This window comes from Cebus imitator, unplaced genomic scaffold (assembly GCF_001604975.1).
Source record: "Cebus imitator isolate Cc_AM_T3 unplaced genomic scaffold, Cebus_imitator-1.0 Scaffold136, whole genome shotgun sequence".
NCBI lineage: Eukaryota > Metazoa > Chordata > Mammalia > Primates > Cebidae > Cebus > Cebus imitator.
In genome coordinates, this window is record NW_016107451.1 from 4,309,705 (window position 1) to 4,331,903 (window position 22,199).

Consider the following 22,199-nt stretch of genomic DNA (forward strand, 5'->3'; position numbering starts at 1 on the left):
CCTCTTGGAATTTTCTATCCTGGAGGGAAGGGGGATGGACACCTAGACCAACGTGTGAATGCAGGAATGAAAGGCATGTCTGACATAGCTGAGATAAGAGGACCCTTTGATCCCCAATGGTGAGAGTGGGGGGGTGCTTCCCAGGCCTCCAGTACACCAACATTGCAGGCCAAGGCCATGACGGCCCACGTCTGCAGCGGCCCAGACTGGAGTATCCCTGGCCGCCTCTGACAGCTAGATTCCTCACAGAAGCCACTGGGTTCGAGCATCCTTGTGTGTCCTACGTAGGCCAAGCTGAGCTAAGGGGCAAGACTGCGGTGCTCTCCAGGGCCACCCGACAAGTGAGGGGAACGTGCTGGCACAGGGGGGAGGGTAGCGGGGCTGGCTGGCATCAGGCTCTGTTTACTCACCCAAGAAAGGAGGAGATAAATATAGACACAGGATTACTCAGATACAGCCTGGGAAAACCGGCTCCTGAGCCTCGACTTCAGCCCTGGCCCAGCCTCGCCTTCTCCAGCCTGCCCACGCAGTGCCTGCTGCCAGGCCTGCCCCGCCTCCTCTCAGGACTCCCCACCTGGAAACTGAGGGGCAGCCCTTTCTACCTGCTCTCGCTGGGAACTGGGAACTTGTCTCAAGTCCCATAGCAAGTGAGAAACAGACAAAGTCAGCACTCGACAGGGCACTGGGAGTCACCTTTGAAGGCCTAGGCACTACACCAGCACAGACACAGTTTCCTCAGTTTCCCCATCTGTGAGGTAAGGGCTGGGGCACCCAGCCCTCAACTTCATTGGGCCTGCATGTAGAATGGAGTAGGAGACCACCCACCAGATGGGGGTGAGGCTGGGGCCTCACACACAAGGAGATGCCAGTCAGAGTGGCAGGTATGGGGGCTGCCCTCAGACCCTGGAGCCAAGCTGCATGTGTGCCAGGAATTAGCTGTGGGACTTCAGGCAAGTTACTTTACCTAGCTGTGCCTCAGTTTCTTCATCTCTAAAATGAGAATAATAATAGTCTACTAATGATAATTACAACATGTTATGCATAAATGTTATGCATAGTATAATAATTAATAATAATGGCCTCCTAGGGTATTACAGAGAATTAGAGGAGTTATTGTATGCAAAGCACTTACACCAGGGCCTAGCACACGTTTATTAGAATAGTAGCCCGCTGTGGCAGGTGGGGTCCAGGGTGCACGTAGCCTGGGTGGGCTCTCACCTTCCACAGGACGTGCTGGGCCCTGGTCTATGCAGTGGACAGCTCTCTGCTATTCTCAGGCCCTGACAGCAGCTCCCCTGCCTCCTTTCCCTGACTGACAGCTTCTAGAGTCAGGTAGACACAGAGTTGGCAGTGGCTCCACCACTTACAGGCTGTGTGACCTTGGACAAGTGACTAGCCCTCTCTGAGCCTCAAATAGCCATAACCCTAACCCTTACCTCAGAGAAGCTCAGAGAGGGCCATTTCTCCCCCATTTCTCCCTCCAGGGATTGGAATGAGAGTAAATAGGGGAACATGTGGGAAGCTTCCAGCTGAGCTGGGCAAATGGGTTCTATGCGTTTAATTTCATCCTGACCCCCTTCTTTCAATTCCTCCAACTTCCTCCTGTGGCCGTGAGCTTGTGAGAAGGGCCACACCTGGATACATAACCCTCACATATGCAAGGGCCCTCAGGTATGGGAAATGCATGCCCCAACATCATGCATGAGTGGAGGTCCTACTCACAGGCCCATGGGGGCCCCAGGAGTGTGTATGTTTCCTCCTGCACAGGCCCCTGCTGTCTGGCACGCATGTGCATCCACATGGCTGTCTGTGCCCACTGTGTACATATCTGCCAATGCACACACAGACCTATGCACACGCGGACACACAGGGGCACAGCCATGCACAAGCATGGAGAAGCAGGTGCCTGGAGGTGTGTCCCTGCACATCCTGGCCAGCACGCACGCTTCCACTCTCAGTGGGCGCCCTAACCTGGCCTGGCCCCAAGGTGACCGTCTTCATGGCTCAGGAATGTAGACAGCTGGGGGTGTTCTGCCAGCGGACGTGATAGAAAGGCCAAGGGGAAACCACACGGGCAGAAACCCAAGCAGGCGTGCCAGGCCAAGGCGGGGCCCGTGAGTGCCAGGAATTGTGTAGTTGGGTTGGGGTAGGCACGTGCAGATACTTGCTTGCTCCAGTCTCTGCTGTCACCCTATGTCCTCAGAGTCTCTGAGACTTGGAGGTCAAAAGGGCTCAGAGACCATTCTGAACCCAAGGCAGAGGGCGGGCTCTGCCTCCCCAGCCAGGCTATGTGGCAGGGCTCTGCCTCTCTCTAGGCTACAGTGTGAGCTGTGAGGGGCCATACCAAGCAGTCTTCCTTGCTGGGAAATCAGAAGAATCTATGGCCACAGAGTTCTACAGAAGGAGGACTGGTGTCACTGACTCCAGTCAAGAGAGACGGTGACAACGATGTGGACATCACTATAACACTTCAGGGGTAGGCTAGGGGGACTTGCACTGACTCAACACTGTGTTCCAAGATGCTTGCATCTACTGGCCCCCCACCTTATGGATACAGAATCTGAGGTGCAGAGAAGTGCTGTCCCAGAGCTGGCTGGCTTCAGAGCCTGGCAGCTAACCACTGTGCTGTGTGGCCTCTGCCCTGTGCACAGTTCACACCCTGCAGAGAGTTTGCAAGTGAGGCCTCAGTACTGCTAGCAGAATGAGAGGCACCATGCGAAGCGCAGGAACTTCTGGCCCCAGGCAGGAGAGCAGCCTCCCCAACCCCTACAGCATCAGTCTTGCCCAAGGTGCAGCCATGCTATCTGTGGGTGAGACCACCACACAGGGAGGAGTCAGGCAGAGCCAATGTGGGGGCTTCAGCCTCTTCTGCCAGTGCCCGTCATGTTGCGCGGAGCAGCTGAGGCTGGGTGGAGACCATGTCAGGGTACCAAGAGAGGACAGACACGAAGGTAGAAACAAGGCCATGCAAGATAGGCCCTGGTGTAAAGAGAGGCCATCCTCTTTAGAGGACATCCCTGTCCCCCATATAGAACATATAGCCTAAGAGGGACAGAAGCCAGAGTTCCAGAATACGCTGAGTGTCAGGGGCTGGCAAGGACCCCAGTGAGGACCTGCTCAATTGCAGAGTCTCCAAGGCTGAGGCTGACAAAGGTGGCTTCCTGCAAAGGGCCTCCAGGCCAGCTGGGACCCCCGTGTTCCAGCCCTCTTTACTGGGCAGAACTGTGGGCTGCTATGCCCTGGTGTTAGGGATCTTGCAGATGACCGGAAAGGAAGAAAGCATTTTAAAAAATCCCATCCAGCCGCTCCAGCTCGAGTTAGAGGCTGCAATGATTCATGATCACGCCACTGCACTTTAGCAGCCTGAGTGACAGATCAAGACCCAGTCTCCAAAAAAAAAAAAAAAAAAAAACCCATTCAGAGGAACCTCCCAGCAACCCGCTGGCTGCACAGGCCCCTGTAGGTCCTAAGCACAGACTTGGCCATTTAGTTGCTGCACCCCAAGGATGGGGAAGCTAACATGGAATTCCTGGTGTCAAGACAGAGCAGTCACGGGAGGACCCAAAGGCAAGTGGTGCCCAAGGCCACCCAGGACAGGAGGGATCCTGACTCCAGCGGCCTCTGCACCCTCTCAGAGTAGCCCGCAGTGGAGCCTCAGGACTCCCGGCTCCCTCTGCCAGGGCTGACCATTGGCAGAGTCCTACGAGGAGAGTCTTCACCCATCCAGGAGAAAGGGTGCCCAGTCAAACTCCCCTGGGTCCTAACTGCCCTGCCAGTCCTCGTGTGTCACCTCCTCTGAGCCTGCATTTCCACACCAGCAATGCCCAGCGCTCAGGGTTACTCCGGTCAGATCCTGACGATGCCTGGCACCCGCAAAAGGCCCTCCGTGTGAAAGTTTGCCAAGACTTCTCAAGGTGGCTACACTTCTTTCCAAAGCACTTCTGGGCTCCAGACCTCGCTACCCAGCCCAGGACTCTGGAGAAGGGCAGGACAGCCAGGGTCATCCCACTTCCCACTGGTCAGGCCCAGGCCCAGGCCGAGGGAGGAGAGTGGCTTCGGGAAAACAGCCCACAAGCTGAAGGCAGGACTTGGGGGACCCTGCCCCCGCTTCCTTCCCACACCAGCTTCCATGTGGAGAAGGGGCGACGGGCCCCACACGGCCTCCCCAGGGCACAGTCAGGTCTTGCTGTGGCCACTCGAGGTCTCTGTGCCTCCCACTAGGCTTTCCCGGGCAGCTGCCCTCCTCCTCCTGGGCAGCCATCCCCTTAGTTGCTGATTCTCTGCCAGCCACGCAGGGGCTTGGACAGCCGCGATCATTCAGACCAGACCCGCTTTAGGGAGACCAAGGGAGGGGGCAGGAGCTCCAGGGACTGCTGGAGTCCGGGCCGGGCCCCAGTGGGAGGCGAGGCGCTGGGGGCTGCGGCTCAGGGGTGGGGTGGGGGCGCACGTGGCCGAACTGCCCGCGCGGTGATGTCAGGCCCCACCGCGCCCGGGTCCCAGCACGTTCGTGCGCCGCGCGGGGAACAAAGCGTCCTGCGCATTCCTGCGCGCTGACTCACGGCCGGCACGTAGCGCGCCGCCGCTGCAGCCGCTTTGCCCAAAATTGGTCGGGAGGCGAGGGCGGGCCGAGTGCCGCCGCCTGCAGGTCCGCCGCGGTCGCTCGCGCTCGGCCCCCAGCCCGAGGATTTCCCAAAGCAGGCCCGAGAGGGAGAGGCTGCTGGGGAACCGCCCGGCTGCGGGGCCCGTGGCAGGGGCGGGGGGCGAATCTCTGCGCCGGGGCCGGGGGAGGGGTGGGCGGGAGCCTTCTCTTTCAGCCTCATTTTCTCCATCTGCCGAGGGGGCATGTGCCAGACACCGCTGTAAGGACTTGGTGTGAGTTATCTCGCATAAGTCGCACACCCACCCCGAGGAAGGTATTATTAGCATCACCATTTTACAGATGCGGAAACTGAGGCACGAGGAGGTTCCAGGCAGGGAATGAGACACCGACACTGATTTGCTTGAGGGCGAGGTGCTTGTGAGCTGCAGAGCAAGGATTTGAACCCAGGCTGTAAGGTTTCAGAACCTGCATGTGTCCCCTCAAGTGAGCAGCCGCAGCGTGTGACCCGCAGGGGTCCGGGCTCGCTGCCCTTTGGTGGTAGACTGGTCCATGGGGCTCCGGACGCACCGCTTGTCCCTCTCTAAGCCTGCATTCCCTTACCCATCAAGTGGGTGCCGGCAGAAGGGGGCCCCCCAGGGGTTGTTGGGGGAATTACAAGTGAGGATCCAAATGTTACTGTCTGGTGGAAGGACGAGGGAAAGGGTTCAACAAACCTGCTCCCCAGCACCGTCCAGTCATATGAGCAACACCAAAGTAGAGAGAGGGGCAAGCTAAGCCCCGCCAGGCAGGGTCATACTGGGCTGGGCCTCCTTAGGGCAACCCCGAGACTGCGGAGCTGTGAGCTGCCTTTCCCCACAGGGAATGCACTTACCAGAGCTGGAAAATGAGGCAGTGGGAGGGGCCCTGCCCAGGATGTCTCCCCCAGCCTTGCCCCTTTTGCCCTTGCAGCCTGGTTTCAGAAACCGTGGAGTTCTTTGGAGCTGTGGGGTGCTGGGCTCATCAGAGGCACTCTGAACTTGAGTTTGCAGGAATGAGGCAGCCAGCAGATGGTCTTGTTCTCAGGTACCACGATAGACTGAGCCCCCCCCACACACACACACGCACCGGTTTGGGACCACCTGGTCTAAGCCTCCACAGCACAGATGCAGGCTACTGCCCCCACCCTCACCTTTTCCTCTGACTCCCCTTTAAACTCAGGAAAAGCTCAGCTCCTCCACTTGGTATTCAAGATCCTCGTGGTCTGGTCTCAGCCTCCTCTCTTACCACTGAATCCCTCAAGCTGTTCACTCCTGATCCTAGGGTACTCCATGCATTTTCAGGCCTATGGGCCTTTGCCTGTGTCATCCACTGCCAGGAATGCTCGCTCTACCTCCACAGCCTCACTCGAAGTCTCTTTGGCTAGCATGCCCGCCCGAGCCTCCAGGCAGAGGCATCCCTCCTTCCTCTGGGGTCCTGCAGGTCCATATTTTTCCCTCCCTTTTAGCCAACAAAAAGCCAAGCACAGAAAGGTCCTCCACACTCCCAGCTCCCTGTCCCAGGCAAATACCGATGACTTTGGGGTACGTTTCCCTAAATCCCAGCCGGGCCAGAGATCCATAGCCTCAGCCCTGGGCCTGACACAGAGTGGGCGTGGCATGTGTGTACATGATGGCAGAAAGCACAGCCGTGGGGCTGAAGACCCTTCTCCTTTACCCCTGGCTGTGTGACCTTGGGCAGCTTATGCAGCCTCTCTGAAGCTCACTCAGGCCCTGTCCTGCCCTCTTCCCAGGGCTGTTCAGAGGACCAGATGAATGAAGGCAGGAAGAGTGGTTGGTTGGCACATGGGCACAGCTCCCCACACAGCTGTCGTTCTCACCAGGCCATTATTTCAGACCTCCCTTGCGTCTTGAGGCCTGGGTTCCAAGGCTGGATGACAGGCGATTAACTCAGAAGAAGCCGCAGTCCTTGGCTGACTCAGGCTGAGGAGGTACCAGAAGAAGTGGTTGCTCTATGGTGAGCCTGGGCTGGAGCCCTTTCCTCCCCACCCCCAGCTTCCATCCAAATCTGAGGCCACGAGGCCTTCTCAGCCCATTCAGGCCCTCTTATCTGGGGAGATAAAGGCCCCCTCCCCTTAGATGGTGGACATCATCTGGCTGTTGTGTGACCTTGGCCACCCTCAGCCTCTCCGGATCAGCCTTGGGAAGTGCTGGGTGGGAGGCAAGCAGTTGACTCACAAGGCTCCTAGGCATAACTTCCAGGTAGCATGGCAGGGGCTCACCCACTGCATCTGGGCCCCAGAAGAATGGCTCCTGCTCTCTTCCTCCACTATTTATGGCCCACAGAGTTGGTGGGAGCTCTCAGGAACCCTGCGACATCATCCCTATCTCCTATTGAGAGTCTGAGGCTATTATTTTTATTTGATACACTGGGAAACTGAGGCCTGGTGATCAGAAGGCTCTCACCCAAGGCCACACAGGCAGTGGCCAGGACACTGGGGTGTGGCGCTGAGCCAGAGTGGTCAAGGCCAGTCTGCTGCAGCCCCCCACTCTCTAGTGGGCTCCTGACTGGTGATGGCCATCCCCTCCTCCACCTGCCTCTCCCAAGCTCCAGCTGTGTGCCAGGGCTTGGACAAGATCATCAGCTTCTGAGATGCTCACATAAACCCATGGGACAGAAAGGAAGCCAAAGCTCAGGGAGCTGGGATTGCTACCCAGGGCACACGTCCTCAGGGGCAGAGCGAGATTCTGTCCCCTTCTCCCCGCCCTCCCGGATTTGGCAGGGTTTGGGGGCTCCAGCAACACAGGCCTTGAGAAGCCTGAAGGGAGACCCTCTGGTCTCACAGACACCCCCTGACTATGGGCAGCCAAGGAGGAAGTGTGCCAGTCCTGCCAGGTTGGGCCCACCAGGCCCACCTGAACTCCTTGACAGGCCCAGATGAAGGTATGAGGTCATCGGGCCATCCCCGCTCCCTGTCTGACCTCACTGCCGTGACTCAGCCTTGCCTCACCCAAACCTCCTCCTCCTAGGGGACCCCTGCATTGATGTGCCCAGGCCAGTACTGTCCCCTCTGTGTGCCCACCTGCTCAGGGCCTCTCACCCTGAGTCACTGCTCACCTCACCACCCAGCACACCGCGTGAATGGCCTGCCCCACCCCGCAAGACTCTGGCCCCGAGGTCCAGCCCAGGACCTGTTCTGGGGGACTTTTTAGTTCTGACAAGAAAATCCAAATTGAGATTGCGTGCTCAGGCCAAGAGCTCGGGCTGACCTAGGTTCATATCCCAGCTCCTTTCTTGCTAGATGGAAAAGATACCTCAGTTTACCCATCTGAAAAGTAAAGGTAATAATAAGCTGCATCCCATGAGGATTCCACCTGGGATCATATGTACTGGGATAGTGGATAAGAGTGCAGGCCATGTAGCAGGCAGACCTAGATTCAAATGACCTTGAGCAAGCCACTTCACCTCCCCGAGTCTCCACACTTCCTCAGGCTCCTCATCTGTAAAATGGGAATAATGCTAAGTGCCTTCCCACTGGGAGAATTAATTGTGATGATATATAATATACAGAAGGTTTTGTGAGTGTTGGCACATGGGAAGGTTCAGTAAACAGTAGCTATGATGAATTCTTATGATTCACATAGATTCTTGTGATAGCACATAGTGGATGATGGAGAGGTGGCCAGTAGTGGTCCGGCTCTCGTGAAGAGCTCCTGAAGTGCTCTCACTCCAGAGTGCCCTCTGCAGGCCAAGCACTAAACCTACCCAGGTGAGTGCAAAAGGCTCTAAAGAAGTCTCCATGCTTCACACCCCAGGGCACCACCAGGGCCACATCACTTCATGGAGGACAAAGCTTGTGCTCAGACAGGAGAAGGGGCTTGCCAGCAGCCACCCAGCTAAAAGCCGAGCCCAAGCCTGCAACTCCATGTCCCCCTCTTCTCAGCTTGGGAGCTGCCTGCCTGGGCCCAGGACATTTTCACTTCCCAGTCTCAAGAAGGCCTTCTGGAAGTCTCAGAGCTCATCTGTCTTCTGAAGATGCTTGGACAGAGTTGGGAATGCTTCCTGGGAGAGGGGACATTGAAATGGGTTTGGAAGAACGGTCAGAGTAAACAAAGTGAGTAGGAATGGAAAGAGGATGGGAGGCCTCAGCCTGCCCGGAGGCATAAGGCAAGGAAGTCTGCGGTACAGGCAGAGTGGGGCCCACCCTGGGGTCTGGTGGGCTAAAGCCTTGGACACCCAGATCAGCCTTAGTGGGATGAGGCAGGATAGACAGCTGTGGGTCAGAACCCAGGCAGGTCCAATGCCAGGGTGGGCATTTTGACTTCACACCGGCTCCAGGCTGGCAACAGACCACAGACTTCAAGCTGAAGCCGGGTTCTTGCAGGAGGGCAGCTGTGCCTAGAGGTCTTCCAAATCTCAGCACACTTCTCATCTGGTGTGGCACTGTATGGTGTGCCAAAGCAAACATGGGTGGGCAGAGCAAGCCAGGCTGGCCGCTTGCCTTGGAGAGATTTGGTGACCTAGAGCAGAAGAGGGACCTGTCATGGGGATCTGGTCCCTGGCATGAAGTTGGCACATTCTAATAACACCCTACACACACGCACACACACGTGCGCGCACACACACACACTCACAACTTCTTTCCAGGACTTTGTTCACACTACAAGGCCCACAAGCACTCTACATCCCAAGGTGAGTGGGGAAGGGAGGCAGAAGTGGGTGGGCAGTGCCCTCCTGAGCCAGGCAAAGACTAGCTTTCACACTGGCTCCACCACGAAGACTCCCAGCAGCTGCCAGGTGGGATTTTTCTTCTTAGATGCTCTTGACAAATGTGGCCTCTGACACTCAAGAAGATTAAATCATGGTGTTCCCTTAGTCACAGGGTTAGTGAGCTACCAAACCAGCCCCCAGACTGGCCAACCCTTGCCCAAACTACCCCCTGGCCTGGCACAATCTCAGGCACTTGTCCATCATGGGATAGTGGGTGAGGAGGATTCAAGCCTGAGTCACAGGGCTTTGAGGCTGGTACCCAGGTCCACTAAGCCTCAGAGGTGCCAGGGGTTGGCTGGCCTCTTACTCACCCTACGCTTGAACCCCTCCCTGCCAGACAGTGGCTTCAACTCCTGACCACTCTCCTGCCCACCAAGGCCCAGCTGTGCCCATCCTGGGTCATTCATGGCTCAGGATTCCCAGTAGCTGGGCAGAAAGACCAAGGCCTTTAGGCAAGGAGGTGCCCCAGGCACACCTCTGCCTAGGAATGCTGGCCTGAAACCATAGTGGGAACCCTGGCTTTGCCTGCCTCCTGGGCACCAAGTTATCCTGATGATACAGGCACCAGGCACTTATTTTTAGCTGACATTGAATTCTAGAATGAAGTACTGTCCTCCTGCATGGCCCAGCCTCCTGGTGGCTCACCCCTTCCCAGAGGGGAAAGGCGGCCTCCTGGTGGGGCCCTGGGTGCGCCTTGGAAAACATGGGTTCTAAGCAACAGAGTGGGTGTGACTCTGAAAAAATACCAGCTACATGTCCTGGCTGGTGGTGATGGTGGGATGGAGGAGAAGGTTGGGGTTCCAGTCTCTCCAAGCACAGGGGCCCAGGCCTCAGAGAGAAAAACGTGCAGATGTCCCAGGTCTCCAGGATCCAGGCCTGGCTGGGAGACCTCTGGCAGGGTCCTCCCTAGACCCCAGCTTTATCATTTGGGTGTAGACCAAGGGCCCTTTCCTCTCTGTCTGACTTTTTCCTTAAAGATAATCTCAAGTCTTCATCATTAGAGCATTTTGAAGAATGGTATCAGACAGGAAAAGAGGCTTAGACCTCCGGAGAAGGGGTGTCTGTGCAGACACAGGCTTTGTCTGGTGAGATGAAGCCATCTTGTTGCATTTCATTTCACCCTATTGTTTGGCACAGATCGTGGCTGCAGGCCCATGCTAGGCTCTGAGGTGGGGATTCCAGAGAAGACCATGTCTCAATGAGCTCATCATATCAGTGGGGAGACACACCCCTCTCTAGGAAGTAACCAAATAATGTTTCCAGGACACGTGTAACGTGCCATTCAAACCTCTTCAACCCTTGACCCTCCTAATCTCTCCATCCTCGCTTCTCATGAAGGAGGATGGGTGCACGGGGGGCTGGTTGAATAGATGTATGAATGGAAGGATGGACAAAAGATTTGATGATGAGCGTATCGATGGATAAAAAGAGGGTGGATTGGAGGAAAGGTGGAGGGTAGGTGGATGGAAGGATAGATGGATGGATGGATGGATGGATGGATGAATGGATGGATGGATGGATGGATGGAAGGGTGGAAGGATGGATGGATGGATGGATGGATGGATGGATGGATGGATAGATGGATGGATGGATGGAAAGGTGGAAGGATGGATGGATGGATGGATGGATGGATGGAAGGATGGATGGATGGATGGATGGATGGATGGATGGATGGATGGAAGGATGGATGGATGGATGGATGGATGGATGGAAGGATGGAAGGATGGAAGGATGGAAGGATGGATGGGTAGATGGGCAGGTAGGTGGACAGATGGGAGGATCATTGGATAGACATGGTATAGGCTGTTGGTCCCACAGCAGATAAGCTTGCCCTGCCTCATGTTCACTATGTGACCCTGAGTTAAGTCTCTTCCTCTGGGACCTCATCTGTGGTGAGAATCATGAGCCCAGGTCTGTTCTGGGGGTCCAGTGAAATAAGAATGGACTGGCCATGCCTACCTAAGGGCTGTGGTCAGGCCTCAGCCATTGGCCTCTTAGGCATGGCCCACATGCTGTGTTTTTGTCATGGGAGTGAGGCTCCGCTAGGACACAGGTGAGAGTCTTGCCTCTGCTCCTGGGCTCCACAGTTTCTGAGCCTGCCTAGGGCTCTCTGCCTGCTGCAAGCAGGGAAGTCCGCCCTGGAGAAGAGTTGCTGTGAGGTGTGAGGGCTCCCCAAGGGCTGGGGTGTCAGGAAAGCACACTGGGGACACGTTGGCTCAGGGCCGGGCCTTGGAGCTACACTGACTTGCTTTCTAACCTTGGCTCTGCCACTTCCTGGCTATCTGATATTGGGCAAGTCACCCTCTCTGAGCCTCGTTTCTTCATTTATAAAATAGGGACTCATTACATCAACTACCCCACAGGTATGTTGTGATAGTTCATGAAGCTAATATATGTAAATCACTTAGCACAGGGCTCAGAATATATTAAGTGCTCAATAAATGCTTATTTACCCTCCATTCCTAAAAGGCTAAGTGGGGAATCTGGCCCTTAGCCCATTAGAGGTAACTCAAAACCTTGGAGTCCAGAGATTTCCATCCTAGATGCTGAGTCCTGAGTTGGTTTTTGCATTTCAACAAGTCCAGGGGGACTCACATGGCCTCTTAACAAGGGTGCCTTGGCAACCGTGTCTGCTCTCGGCTGAAATTCCAGCAGTTCCATAGGCCTCGCTGACCCTGCTCTGATTACCTTTAGATTAATAACAAACAGGACACCTGAATTATTCTTTTAAAAGTGCAGTTTATGTGGGAGACATAAATCTTTCCAAATGGGCTGAGACAGAGGGAGGAGGACCAAAGGTGTCCCTCGAGGGAAGCCGTGGAGACCAGGGGAGCAGGCCCCACAGGCTGAGGCTGCCCTTGCAGAGATGCAGTGTGGGGACAGTGGTGTGGGTGGTGGCTGGTCCTGCTGGCTCAGGGTGAGCTGTGGCTGATGGCAGAAGGCCCAGACCACCCACCAGAAAGAGGCCCTGAGGCTGAGTGGCCCAAGTGGGGGCAACCTGACCCACAGCATTTGGGACAAGTGGCGAGGGGAATGTCTGAGTCTCCTGAGTCGCTAAGCCCCAGCCCAGGCCGGCTCCAGGGCCACACCGTCCCCAACCCCCAGCCCCTGCAAATCCTGTCGTTTCCCCTCCCCCAGCCCCTCTTCCCAGCAGCTGGCTGGCTCTGCTAGGCCGTCTGCACGGTGTGTGCCTGCAGGGAAGACACTGTGTCCCTTCCACTGGGGCTGCAAACAGAACTTCCCGAAACCCAGTGGGGCCAGGTGTCCATGGGGAAATGACTGGTTTTGCAGAAGTGAAAAGAGCAGCAGGCCTCAAGCTGGGGACAAGAGCCATGCTGCCGGAGTCTGCAAGGTCCCGTCTGGGGAGCTCTAAACTCAAGTCAGCTGATTCTGAATGTCACAGGCAGTCAGAGATGAAAGCACCTCTGGCCATCCATGGGAAGGCAGGGAGAAGATAAAACTAGCCCTAAGCCACATAGCTGAGTAGCAGAGCTGGGACAAAGCTTCCCAGTCCAGGGCCTTGACTGCAATCCCAGGCACCCCATGCAGCCCAGCCCTGTGTGTCAGACATCACCAGGACACATGCAACCTCCATCCAGCTCAGTGTCCACAGCTGCTGGACAGCTGCTTGACGGGACCACATTTGCTCTTAGAGCTAGGGCTATAGAAGGAGCTTTGAGATGCACAAGGAGACAGCCTAACCTCGTCCCAATGCCCCAGCCATCCTGTCAGTGGGTCCTTCCCAGCAGCCTTTCTCCTAGGGACCCAGGATCCCGAGCTCAGTTTGGACCCCTGGAGAGCTTCCCCGGGTGTACTGGAAAGGGTGGGGCAGGTTAGGAGCCAAGAGAAGACACCCAGCCCCGTCCGTGTCTTGAGCAAGTTGCTCCTCTTGCCTCTCAGTTATCTTATGTACCAAATGGGCGTAGAGAGAGGGGGATTTCTAGGGAGCAGTTTCTAGCCCAGTGTCTTACTTGGAAATACACTCAAGTGCTCTCTTCTGCCAACTCTCCCTCCCCACACATCCCTCTTTCTTAGATTGGGTTGGTACAAGCATAAGGGAAACAAATCCCTTAGTGAGTAAAGCAATTATCTTCCAGTTCCAAGAGGGTGACTTTGGGTGGCTCCCTCCCCCTCCCCCTGCAGCCTTTACAAACCCAGGCAGGTGCCAGGGCCAGAGCAGTGGGGCCAGGGGGCCGTGCAGACAGGCCACCTAGAAAGGACAGGGGCAGTGAAGCTAGGACAGGTATAGGGGGCAGGGGCATGCAGTCAGACCAGCCATGAGGGACAGAGGCTTGGGCTAAGTGCCCTGGGGGCTGGGGCTGGCTGTTATTAACCCATCTTAATTTTCCCTACCTGGAAACGAACTTGTCAGTAGGGTAGTGCTGTTCTGGGAATGGTTTTGTCCCCTAAGACCTGGGCTTGCTCAGGTTCCTGGGCCAGCCATCTCCATTTCACAGGAGCCCTGCTTGTCCAGCTCGAGCTGAGGGCAGGGAAGGAGGGAAACCGGAGCCGGGCCCAGCTCGCAGCTCCCTGCGCTGACCCTGCCAGGCTCAGGCCCTGGCCCCTGCCTTGTCCTCATCCTCCTTTCACACCAGGAGGATCCTGTCCCTGGGTTCATTTAATGCTTCTATTATGTTTCCCGGCTCCGAGCCTCTGGTTCCCTATTGTCTTGAGCAGGCGTTTTGCATTCGTGTGAAGATTAGATGCCTTAGAACCTTCCCTCTTCTCCCTACGGTTTCCCTCTTTTACTTTCTCAAATCTGAGCTCTTGCTTTCTGGCTGCACACTGCTTCCTCGTTCTCCCCCCTCTCCCTGCCTGTCTTTATCTGCCTCCCTGTTTGTTTTCCCCCCACCCTGACCCCCTCCTCTCCCCTCTGACCTGCTTTTCCTTCTGTCTTCTCTTCACGGTCCAGCGGTTTGAATTCTCTATCCACCCCGCACCAGCCCCCGGCCCTGTTTAATTCCGTATTCATATTCTCCAAGAGGCTGGTAGAAATGACTGTGAGTATTGCTCACCTCATTCCAGAAATACTCTTCTAAATTCTTCGAGAGGCGCGACGTGGGAGGGCAGCGAGCACCGCACAGGGAGTCCCTTGTGCTTTGCTTGAGAGACCAAGCCATCTGCCTCAGGGTGGCCTTGGCCAAGCCGTGCTCCTCTCTGGGCCTCCTCGTGGGCATTCCCGTGCTGACTCCCCAGTGATAACAGCTGCCTCCTGGGGTGTGGTGAGGAGGAGTGACAGTGCTCCAAGCACATAGTGGGTGCTCAGGAAACATTTGTTCTTCTTTTCACAGTAGCCAGCCCAGCCTCAGGGAAGGGGGACCTCACTGTCACCCTCCATCAGTTCAGCCAGCTTCTCCAGGATTTCACACATGCACACTTGCTCTGGGCACACCCTAGGAAGATGCAAACTTGCCTGTTCCTGGTGGTCACCTATTGTCCCCTTCTTAAATGTCCAATGACAAAGGAGCTGCTGAGTACAGGAACTGAGCTTCGGGCAGCCTGGGTTCTGCAGGTAGAAAGCCAGGTATGCATCTCTTCATGCCCCGCCCTCAGGAAGCACTCTCAAGGCCCCTACTGTGTGCAGGGGAGGCATCAGGCCCTGCCTCCTTTAGGGCTCTGGACCTTGAAGTTGCAGGGGAGATAAGTGTGATGGCATGAGTCAGGCAAGCATGAGAGGCACAGGCCCTGGGAATTCCGAGACGTGAGAGGGCCTTACCTATTGTGCCTGGAGACAGGGTCCCTGGGAAGACTCCGGCAGGAAGTGGACTCTGAGCCAGGCCAGGACAGGAGCAGAGGGTGCCTGCCAGTTCCCCGGGCTGCTCAGCACAGCTGGGGTTCATGCCTGCTCCCCACTCTCCAGCAAGGCTTCTGGGCCATCAGGAGCAGAATGCCGGCCCCCAGAGAAGTCCCCCTGCCTGAACTTTTTTGCAAACAGTAGCCACCGATGGGAACTGAGCCATCCTGCCATGGCCAGGACTAGAGACTGCTCGAGGGGCGCTTTAGGTATGTCCTCAGGGGCATCTTTCTGGAAAGGGGTCTGAAGCCACCTTCTTAGTCTCGAAGGAGCCCGTAAGCCAAACAGGTGAAGTAACTTCTTGTTTTGGCCTTGTTTGCAAACAAGGAAACTGGGGCTCAGGAAGGATGCTCTTGGCCGTGGCTGCATAGCTGAATACCTTCTGGAAGGGACTGGAACTCCTCTCCCAGGCCCTGGGGTGATAGAGCTGGTGTTGAGGGGGGCACTTCCTGGGTGAGGTGAGGATGAAGCAGTTCCAGGCTGGTCAGGAGTCAGGCATGAGCTGTGTCCTTCACTGAGGGAAGCAGGCCCAGAGAGGGCTCTGACTCGCCCAAGGCCACGCAGCCTTGCGTGGGCCTTTCACAGCCCACACAACAGAGGGGCATCCTCAGCCTGGTTAGCAGAGGGCAGGCAGGATGGATGGCAGAGTCTCTGAGGAGAGGGGTTTGCTCAGGGAACCTCCTTCTCCACACTCAGCCCTGGGTGAGACCTGTGGAGCAGCCTCGGAGAGAGTGGGAGAGGGGGCTTGGGGCAGCTGGGGGTGACTTGAGGAAGTTCAGCTGGACTTCGAGGGCACCCTGGGGACTGCCAGGGAGCCTCAGGACTCCCAGAGGTGCTCCAGGCACAGAGGGAGGAGCAGGCCTTCCATCTCCCTCCCCTTTCACGGCAGAGGCTGCGTTGGGCCAGGCACCCGGGGAGGAGGCGGTGTCCCTGGCTCCCAGCCCGCCGGTGCAGCGGGGCAGGGCTGGACCAGAAGGGGTGGGGCACCACCCTGGTATTATAAGAGGCAGCCAGGGCACAGAGGCAATGAGCTATCTGCTCAGCTTAACAGCAGGACGCTGGCAACAGACGCTCCCTGCTCCAGTCCAGCCTGCCCACTCCGCCGCCGCTATGGTCTCGGTGCCTACCACCTGGTGCTCCGTTGCTCTAGCCCTGCTCGTGGCCCTGCACGAAGGTGAGCTGCCCAGCCTCACTCACGGCCTCACCCGCTGCCTACAGCTCCCGGGTCTGTCTGTGTGTGTCTCCGCCTAGGGCTGCAGTGCCTCTCAAGCCAGCTGGGGGCAGACAGGGACGGGAGCCCAGCGGCAGTGGTGGCGGCAGGGGGACGGTTCTGCAAATACAGAGGCGCCTGGGCGGGGGCAGCCACTGGCCCTCCCCACGGTCTGCTGGGGCTTCCCTGGGCTGGCCTGGAGCTCCTGAGCAGCAAGAGCACCAACTCCCTCAATTGTGCAAGAGGAGGTGCCCGGTGGGTCCCCCACTGCAGGATGTGCCAGGCACCCCAACCCACCTCTCTCTCCCTCCTGTGCATGCAGGAAAGGGCCAGGCTGCTGCCACCCTGGAGCAACCGGCGTCCTCACCTCATGCCCAAGGCGCCCGCCTGCGGCTTCGCCGTTGCTCCTGCAGCTCCTGGCTCGACAAAGAATGCGTCTACTTCTGCCACTTGGACATCATCTGGGTGAACACTCCTGAGTAAGCATCCACGGGGGTGGGGCCGGGGAGGCTCTGGGGCAGGGTGTCAGGGTGGGAGCTATTGGCATGCTGGGGAACCCTGACACAGTCAAGCTCTCCCTGGGCCTCCAGATGGGGGCATTGGCTAATACCAATAGTTAATTGTTTCAACTCCTGTGTGGGGACCACCTGAGCCATAAAAAGGGCTGTCTCCGAGAATTCTTAAGACAGCCTGGTAAGCAAGTGTGGGCCCCTTTTTCCAGATCCAAGTACTGAGGCTCAGAGAGCTTAAGTGCCTTCCCCAAAATCACACAGGAAACCATAAGGGGAGGCGCCATCCTCAGTGGGGGAATGCCAGAGCTCACACCCACTCTGCCATCCTGCCTCTGCATGGTCTTCCAAGAATAATATGATTAGTGACAGCACTCGTGCTTTGACTGTGCCAGGCTCTTGCCAAGCACTGCACGTGCATTATCATCTCAGGAGCCCCCCATCCTCCCCATAAGACAGGATTGTCCCTCAGACGACAGATGAGAACCTGCCCTGTGCTACCTGGCTACACCCGGGGGGGAGCCCAGCGCGTCTGTTCCACCTGCACCCGCGCTGCCTCCAGGCCACTGCATACCTTCAGTTGAAGTTTCTGTGTGTGTTTGTGATGTTTTTCCCTTCCCCAAATTGCAAAAGGCAAGAGAAGCCCTGCACGTAAGCGTGTGTGGAGCTAATCCGCATCCAAACACTTGCTTAGGGCGGGAACCCTGCCAGTCCCTGCGTGCTGAGTCTACCTGGAGTCATTACAACTTCAACCACGCCGTCTAAAATTAGCTCTGTCACACGAAAGTGCTGGTCCAGCCAGCCACAGGGCCCCTGCCCTTCCCCTGGCCTGCTTGATCAGACCCTGAATCTGAAATCAATCCCATCTGAACACGCACACACACCCCACTTTCAGATCAAGGCTCTAAGGCACATTTGTTACCCCTCCAGACAAGTGGGGACCAGGTGGGGTCAGCTTAGCTATGAGCCCGTGTTTACTCCTGTGAGATGGAGTGTCTGCCCTTCCTCCAGAGCTAGGTGAGAGCCTTCTTTGAGAACAGGGGGGCCAGCCCATCCGAGAGGGGAGGGAGAGTAGGAGGACCCCAATTCCCAACTTCAAGTAGGACCACAGAGTTCCTTCCCCCCCATGCTGGGAGCTCCCACTGAGCTAAGCCAGGCCCAGAGAAGGGGAGGGTCTTGCCCAAGGCTACCATGACCCTTGTGGATGAGCCTGTGACTTTAATGGTGTGACTTCTTGAGGTCAGGGGCTGGTCACCTTTCATCGGCACCCTGGTAGCATGGGTGGCTGTCCCAGTGGGGAGCGTGGACAGTCCCTGCCTGCCAGTGATTGTGGTTTATTTAATCCTCTCTCTCTCTCTTTCTCTCTCTCGCTCCACCCCACACCACTACCTTGCTGGCTGCCCGCCCACAGACAGACAGCTCCTTACGGCCTGGGAAACCCGCCAAGACGCCGGCGCCGCTCCCTGCCAAGGCGCTGTCAGTGCTCCAGTGCTAGGGACCCCGCCTGTGCCACCTTCTGCCATCGAAGGCCCTGGTAGGTGGGCACCCAGCCTGCAGGGGCATAGGGTAACTGCAAGCCCGGATATGCCCTGGGGAGCAGGTGTCTAGGAGACCAGCCGAGGTGTCAAGTGGCTAGTTGCGAGTGAGCAGCGACTCAGGGGGCCACAGACTGCTTTGGGTCCATGGGCAGCATCCCTTCCTGAGGGAGCCAGTCACCCCAGGGGAACTCCCGATGCCCAGCTCTGGGGGCTTCTGGGAATACTCATGTCCTTACTCCTGGCCAGGAGAGAGTCTCCCGGTGACAGCTGAGGCAACGCAGGCCCAGAGAGGAGCAGGGCATGTCAAGCTGCACATTTCATCAAAAGAAGGGCCAGGTCGTGAGCCTGTTTGTGATCGCATCGTAGTGGGCTTTGGGTTCCGACCTGAGGTTCAGGGGACTTCGGAGCTTGCTGAGGGGAGAAATGGCATCTGGAGTTGGGAAGCCATGTCACCATCCCAGGGTGGCCCCAGAGTTGCCGGGGGGGCCTTTGCCATGTCTCCTATCTTACCCGAGCCTTAGTTTTCCCATCTGTAAAAGGGGTATGAAGTTTTGTTCCTTCCCTCCCCCACATGGAGCATTTGGGCAAACTAAACTGGCTGCAAAATCTCAAGCTCCAGTTCCCATGATGGTTTACAAGAAACTCCTCCTCTGGGGCTCAAGCTGAGGCTCCGCCCCTTCCTCAGTTTCCCCTGCAGGTGGCCAGATTCTGGGAAGGCCAAAAAAGCTGCCTCTTTCTGGGGCTAAGAACACGTTCCTGGTAGCTCAGTTTTCCTTAGTCCCCACCCCGCCTGGGAAGGGAAGGATGCCAGGTGCACAGGGGTGAAAATGGATCTGCTCCTGCAGGCAGGTGGGGGTGGGAAAGAGGTGGGGGCTGGGCTGGGCCTGCAGCCAGGTGGCTTCAGGGCCCTGGGCAGTCCCTCACTTGGGCCCTAATGGTATTCATCCAGGGCTGAAGCCGGGGCGGTCCCAAGCCGCAAGTCCCCTGCAGACGTGTTCCAGACTGGCAAGACAGGGGCTGCTGCAGGAGGCCTTCTCCAAAGACTGAGGTGAGGGCGTGGGACACCTGCACAGATTGAGCACCTCCTGTATGCCTTGCACATTTCCCTTATTCTCTATGTGAAGCAGGCCTGGGTCCTCATGGGCAGCAAAGAGAACTGAGGCTCAGAGAGGGAAAGCCACTTGCCCAAAGTCACACAGCAGTCAGAGGCATCTGGCTGACTCCAGAGTCTGTGCTCTAACCCACTGTGTTACTTGCTACCACTAGGCCTGGAGTGGACTTTTTAGAGGGTTTCAGCGCTCATGACTGGGAAGGACCACAGTTGGTTCAGGTTGTGCTGAATCAAGCATCTTACACATACTGGGGTCCAGAGGAACCAGATGCTCAGCCTCCTCCCTCTCTGCTGCCCAGATTGCCTCTCCTCTCTGGTGCCTCAGTGTGACTCAGACCTGGCCCCTAAGAGGTGCCCCTGAATGCTTGTTCAACCTAACCAACTCAAGAACAGACACTTGTACCTGGCCGGGCAGCAGAGTGGCTGTAGGAGAGCCTCTGCCCCAGGGACTGCTGGATCTGAACCCCGGCCCAGCCTGGAACAAGCTTTGTGACCTTGGGTTTGTCCCCCAATTTTGCTGTGCCTGTAGTTCCTGTGATTTAAACAGGGGAAACAGAGAAATAGCACCATCCAACCCCGCCTGGGGTTGCTGCGCGGTCAGATGAGCGGAGCACATGAAGCGTTTAGCCCAGGGTCTGTGCCTGGGGGAGCTGCGGAGGGGCTGGCCGTTCCCACTTCTGTCACTGCGGCTTCCTTGCAGCTTGCCAGGTCCCAGGGCCCAGCTTAGCCCCTCAGGGATTTTCACCTTTTGGTTGGGGGCGGGGGTGCAGAAAAATAGGAGAAAAGGCAGGATGGAAAGATGGACAGGACCCAGCATATGCTTAGGAACCTTCTGAGAATGAAAAAAATGAGTACAAGACTTTTCAAATGCACACATCTCTTGGTGTGCAGAGCTGGCTCTGCCAACCTTACACTCGTTTTCATCAGTTCAGGCCTGTTTTTGTTTTACAAGTTGAGAAAGGGGATCAGAGAGGTTGAGATCCTTGCCCAAGTTTCCGTAGCTGGGAACTGAAGCCAGCCTTCCAGCTCCAAGACTAGAGTTCTTTGAGCCAGGATGTGGCCACCCAGCCAGGTTTAAAGGGCAGCAGGGTCCCCTATTTTCTAGGCTGGGCTACCTTGAGCTGGACTTTGAAGAATAAGTAGAATTTTAGCAGGTGGCATCTGGGTGAGGGGAAGGCACACAGCCTGGAGGGGAGAGCAGGAGGAAAGGTGTGGGAAGGGGGGGGAAGTGGGAAGGTAGACGATGGAGACACACAGGGCTGTGCTTGGCTGTCCACTCATTCTGGCAGCATTTGATGCTGAACGTTAGCTCTATCAAAGCCCCCACGTGCAGAGAAGCTTCTTGGCCTGGGCTGGCCTGTGCTTGTTGTGCAGACCTTGTTTTTAGGCTGTGGCCGCTCTCTGACCCCAGGGCAGCTGTGACCCCAGGATCTGGACAAGGGCTGTAGCCCCATTGCCCCTGCCTCTTGGGGGCGCTCCTGGACAGTCCGTTTCTCCTGAGATGCTAAGTTGACCCTTCTTGATTCCCAGGGACATTTCCACAGCCAAGAGCCTCTTTGCCAAGCGACAGCAGGAGGTGGTGCGGGAGCCGCGGCCCACACACTCCAGGTGGAGGAAGAGATAGCTCAGAGAGCTGGAGGAGCGAAGTAAGCCCGTGGGGAGACAGGAGGAGAGAAGCGGGCCGGGCCCGTGCGAGACTCTCCGCCTGCTTCCTGGACCGGGGCCTTGGTCCCAGACAGTTGGACCCATTTGCCAGGATTGGCACAAGCTCTGGCCCCCTCACCCTGGTGAGGGAGCCTCCTCCAAGGCAGCTCCATGCCCTCGCACTGCCCAGGGAAGCCCTCTGCCTCCAGACTGCAGAGCAGCCTCCATCGCTGGCTGCTGGCCCATGGCCCTGCTGGAAGGAACTGCCTGGGGAGAACATTTACCTGGAGGCTGCATCCTGGGGCGTGTCCTGGCTGCTGGGCTGCAAACGAGGAACAACTGCAGCCGCGAACACTCATGCTTCAGCCAGCTCGGGAGGCTGGATGTCTCCCCTGGGGCTGGCGTCCTGGCTGGCTCTTCCTCTCCAGCTCTCCTTCCCCAGTCCTTGCGCCTCATCCCCTCCAGACCCTCCTGGTGAGAAGGGCCTGCTCTGCTTCTCCTGTCTGTATATAACTTATTCGCTCTAAGAACTTGGAGAATCCCAATTATTTATTTTAATGTATTTTTTAGACCCTCTATTTACCCACGAACTTGTGTTTGTCATAAATGAGGAAATGTACGCTGGTGTTTTGTCTTGGCCGAGGCAGGGGGTGGAGGTTCCTCTCAAGAAGGGGCTGCTTAGAAGTTGGAGGACAGAAGACAGAACGGGCCGAGGCAGGTGGCTGGAGCCCTGGGTTCTACTCCTGCCCCTGCTGGGTGTCTGGCTGCTAACCTGCCCTCTCTGGTCTTTTGTCTGTCATATGCCTCGACAGCCCCCTGCAGCTATGATGTCAGGGTTCTAGGACCTATATTCCCACCAGACCAGTAACCAATGGCCAACCCTTTCCTGAGAGCATGTCTGGAAGGAGCCAAGACACGAGGGCACAGGGACTCATCTGCCCCAGAGGCTCTGTCCCAACAGAGGCTGACTGTAAGGCCCTGAGCAAAACTGTCCCACAAGGGAGGAGACCAGGTAAATCCCAAGGCTGTAGGTGCCCCGTTGGCTAG

General features: G+C 56.9%; 1 protein-coding gene across 1 annotated transcript; it reads left to right on the top strand.

Moving 5' to 3' along the window:
* Positions 1-16,158: 16,158 nt before the first annotated feature.
* Positions 16,159-21,767, top strand: EDN2 (endothelin 2). Its single transcript, XM_017541786.2, has 5 exons — positions 16,159-16,314; positions 16,673-16,829; positions 18,271-18,393; positions 19,347-19,445; positions 21,039-21,767. Exons 1-5 carry the CDS (start codon positions 16,167-16,169, stop codon positions 21,130-21,132), a joined length of 621 nt encoding a protein of 206 aa, XP_017397275.2. The 5' UTR covers positions 16,159-16,166; the 3' UTR covers positions 21,133-21,767.
* The last annotated feature ends 432 nt before the right edge of the window (positions 21,768-22,199 follow it).

What these genes read in the sequence shown, in the direction of transcription:
- EDN2 (XM_017541786.2), top strand. Translation starts at nt 16,167, where the DNA reads ATGAGCTATCTGCTCAGCTTAACAGCAGGACGCTGGCAACAGACGCTC. An exon ending in ATCTGGGTGAACACTCCTGA is followed by an intron (nt 16,830 to 18,270) that starts GTAAGCATCCAC and finishes GCCCGCCCACAG; the next exon opens with ACAGACAGCTCCTTACGGCC. An exon ending in TTCTGCCATCGAAGGCCCTG is followed by an intron (nt 18,394 to 19,346) that starts GTAGGTGGGCAC and finishes GTATTCATCCAG; the next exon opens with GGCTGAAGCCGGGGCGGTCC.